General features: G+C 30.8%; 1 protein-coding gene across 1 annotated transcript in view; it reads left to right on the top strand.

Annotated features, from left to right (window-relative positions):
• Positions 1-1063: 1063 nt before the first annotated feature.
• LOC119688867 overlaps positions 1064-3942 on the top strand; it is a gene marked incomplete at its 3' end in the record, with an annotated part of 38433 nt that continues 35554 nt past the window's right edge. Inside the window, exons 1-4 of the mRNA XM_038103528.1 lie at positions 1064-1119; positions 1303-1644; positions 1711-1807; positions 1887-1898. Of these exons, the coding sequence (XP_037959456.1) occupies positions 1064-1119; positions 1303-1644; positions 1711-1807; positions 1887-1898 (507 nt within the window). The remainder of the gene's footprint in view (positions 1120-1302; positions 1645-1710; positions 1808-1886; positions 1899-3942) is intronic.

Consider the following 3942-nt stretch of genomic DNA (forward strand, 5'->3'; position numbering starts at 1 on the left):
CAGGGAACTAACAAAATATATAAAGTAAATATTTATAGCGGAAAATTAAAAGAATTATAAACCGTATAAGAAATACAATAATAACAACAAAAATGTGTCAACCAAAAATGTGTCAAAATAGTAATATTATTTATTTATTTAAGTAATAGGCTATTAAAGCACCCCGACCTAAAAGATCTATTGTGCTCCTAAAGATCCAACTAGGACAATTTTAGACTATTTATAAATCTTGTAACTGCTGTGGGCTTAATTTTACCTTTTTGACTTGGGACTAATATCCCGCTTCCAAGGTAATCGAGTCTACGTCTTGCAACCGCTGGGCACTTGCATAGAACATGTTCTGATGTTTCCTTCTCCTCATGACAGAGTCAACAGGAGTCACTTTCTACCACACCTATAATCTTCATATGCTAATTAAGTCTACAGTGTTCTGTAAGAAGTTCAGTGTAGATTTTAATATCGTTTCTGCTAAGGCCAAGGATAGCATCAACTTTGATGTGATCAGGATCAATGAATCTTTTTGACTGTCGCATGCCTGTTTGGGCTCTCCAGTGTTCAAGTAGATGATGCTCTGGACCAATGAAAGGAGTACATGCACCCTTCTTTGCTAGGGAGTCTGCTATTTCATTGCCCTCATGCCCTTCGTGTCCCGGTACCCACATAAGAGTAACATAGTTCCTCGATGCTAGGGTGTTGAGAAGTTGAAAGCATTCCCAGACCAACTTTGATTGGAATAAGGATTTTGCTAAAGATTTTAGAGCTGCTTGGCTGTCTGACAGGATGCACATTTTGATACCTCGGGTGCCCCTTCGTATGCATTCTCTTGCGCATAGCTCTAAGGCATGGACCTCTGCCTAAAAAATGGAAGCAGTTTTTCCCATAGTAGTATAAATAAGATTGTCAATATTATGATATGACTTCATGTAAAACATGTTTTTTGGTCATTACCAAATATAACGTAAAATTGTCGTGACCATTCATCATATGACTGTTTGTATAACATAACCCCAAATAACTTGTCTCTGTGTACCTCTTTATTACTTGAAGTGATAGATGTACTATGATGGCATTAGTAAACTTGGAAAAATTAATGTATAAACTTGTTATTCAGGAGTTTACGTATGATATGAAATGATGTCGTAAAATATTCTTAATATGATTAACATACTTATGTTGTAATAATAAAATATAGCTATTCACTACACAGTTGTTCTGGCGATTGCTTAAAACTGTTATTTGCGATTTAAGTTATTTAATTTAAATGAATATTAAATGAAATGAATTTAAAAATCATTCTTGCAGGACATATTATTCATTGGATGAATGCCTGATGTTATGTCGTATGCGAAGTATGATCAAGTACTGCGGTTGTGTTAATCCACCATGGCCAAGTGATCTCATAAACGGAAGCATTTGCAATTTACTTGACCTTCCATGTCTGACAAGGTGGAAAAGTGTCTGGTATGGCTGGAAAAGTTTTGATTATGTTAATAAACAGCAGAACTCAAAGGAACTATTTGAGTTTGAAAACTGTGGTTTTTGTTTACCCACTTGTAGTGGTGTGAAATTTAAAATCAGCGTAAATGATTTGCCACTTCGAAATGTTATAAGCAATTCTGGCGATTATTATAGTCATGGTATACTGTAAGCATTATATAGAATTTAAATTCACTTAAATACTTCTATTATAATCTAATCTCGTTTTAATAGAGAGGGACTAACAAACGATCAACCGCTAGCAGTCATTAAATTATTTTTTGCGAAACGTTATGCCCAGGCAACTGAAACGACTGTTGTTAGCGATTGGGTTGTTTTATTAAGTAAGTTATTAATTAGTAATATCTATTAAAAAATATCTTCGTATTACATACTTATTTTTATTTTAGATCGGTATGGCGGTATATTATCCTTAATATACGGTTTTAGTATTATAAGCTATATTGAAATTATTTATTATTCTTCTGGTAAATGGTTTGTTAGCTTTTACAGAAGCATTAAGCACAGAAAACAACAAGACCCTGATAGCACCATAAAATCTATTAAATACAAAAACCAGAAGTTTTTAAGTAATTATAATCTTTATTGGAAAGAATTGCAACCGAAATTGAAGATAATTGATTCTACGCAAAATAAATAAATGTCTAGCACAAAATACACTATCAAATACCACATACTGATGTTGATATATCTCACAATGACACAATGACACAATGATTTCAAATTTAAGGATTATACTAGAGTATCGAAAGGAAAACATTTTCGTACTCCACAAACTACAAGGGTAGGATATTCACTGCACAATCGCTCAAGTACGCTGAGATGTTGAAATTAGTGTTTTGTGAATTATAGCATAGGAAAGATTTTGGAGATATCGATATCGACCTTAGATACACTGCGTGAAACACTTCAAATAACGTTCTACTTATCGCAGAAATCTATAGCTGGGCTATAAACGTACGGCACTACACACTATCATATTTTTTACAAAATATATGTTTGAAACCACATTAAGGCATTACGCTTTTAACCAATATCTTTGTAAATAGTTTTTTTTATGTTCTAACAAAGTAAGTTCTGTTGGTAATGGAATGTAGAAGTCCCCAAATAAATGTTAATATGGAAGCTAATAAACTCAAAGTGTTGTTCTTACTGTTTAGTGCAACCGTGTTTATTGCTTGTTAAATTCTTTTTAATTTTCAAATGTTCGTTATGTTGTTCATCACTTTTGTTTTGCTTTTTGTACGAGTGTATCTATATGTTTTTCATTTTTGTACTTTTTTTGCTTTTTGTACCACGTTTTTTAATGACTGCTGTCTTTAGTCGCGTTTACAATATATAGAATTATGCACAATTAATTTGATTTACGATTCTTTAAACCATCATTTCTTTCAAATAATTTAATATAATAAAGAACTAACCTTCTCAGAACTACTGGTTAGTATATTTATTGTGTATTTAAAAGCCGTCAAATACTGAATGGCTATTTTGTTGCGATCCAATATAACAACAAATTATGAATGAAGAAATTATTTGCAAATATTCTAAAAAAAAATAAGTTAATTTAAAAATTAAATTGTTTATTTTGAACCAATTATTGCTAATAAGATAGCTCAACTTGGTTAAATCTGAGTATGTAATAATCACATTTAATTATTTATTCTTAGTGAATACCTGAATAAATTTCAAATTTATATAATATTATATATAAAGCATGTATTCTTCAAAATTTAAGAATATTTTATATTCCTAAAAATTCCAATAAGCATTTTTGTAGTTGTTAATTAATTTATAACGTATTAATTTGAGACAATAATTATTAATCATTACATCGATGCCAAGAATAAACAATCCTTAACTCCATATAGTAGTAAAGTAAGTATTATATTAAAATTATTTCAATTATTTACATTAATTGAATTCACATTAAGTATTCTGTGTTCAAATCAGATCATATATATATATGTTGTAAAACGAACTCGCTCACATCCTCGCTCGACAACATCATACAATTTTTTACATTGTAACACCTTTGTTAGTTTATAGTTTGCTTGTAGCACCAAAGCAAGCAAAAGTGCAAGCTTATAGCGCTAAAAAGGTTATTCTTAAAAATTTCTGTAACAATATCGATGTATGACAAAGTAATTGGTAGCAGAGGGCGCCATATATTTCTTTACAGTATGCAGTACTACGTCCAGTATTTAATTTAATATGTTACAATAGGGATATTCACTCTGTCTTGCAAAGTCATTGCGAGATGCACGAAATGCAGGAATGATATACTAAAATTGCAAGAGCGCGAGAACATCTCTATTGCATTAAAGCCATGCCTTTAGTTCGTAGCTTATATATTTGTATGAAAATTAGTTTTTGAATTAGTCTTAAGAATAAAATGCATTTTATACTTTTCTTTTTTAACTAAATATAAAACATAATTTCACATTA

This window comes from Teleopsis dalmanni, chromosome X, assembly GCF_002237135.1.
Source record: "Teleopsis dalmanni isolate 2A chromosome X, ASM223713v2, whole genome shotgun sequence".
NCBI classification, from domain to species: domain Eukaryota; kingdom Metazoa; phylum Arthropoda; class Insecta; order Diptera; family Diopsidae; genus Teleopsis; species Teleopsis dalmanni.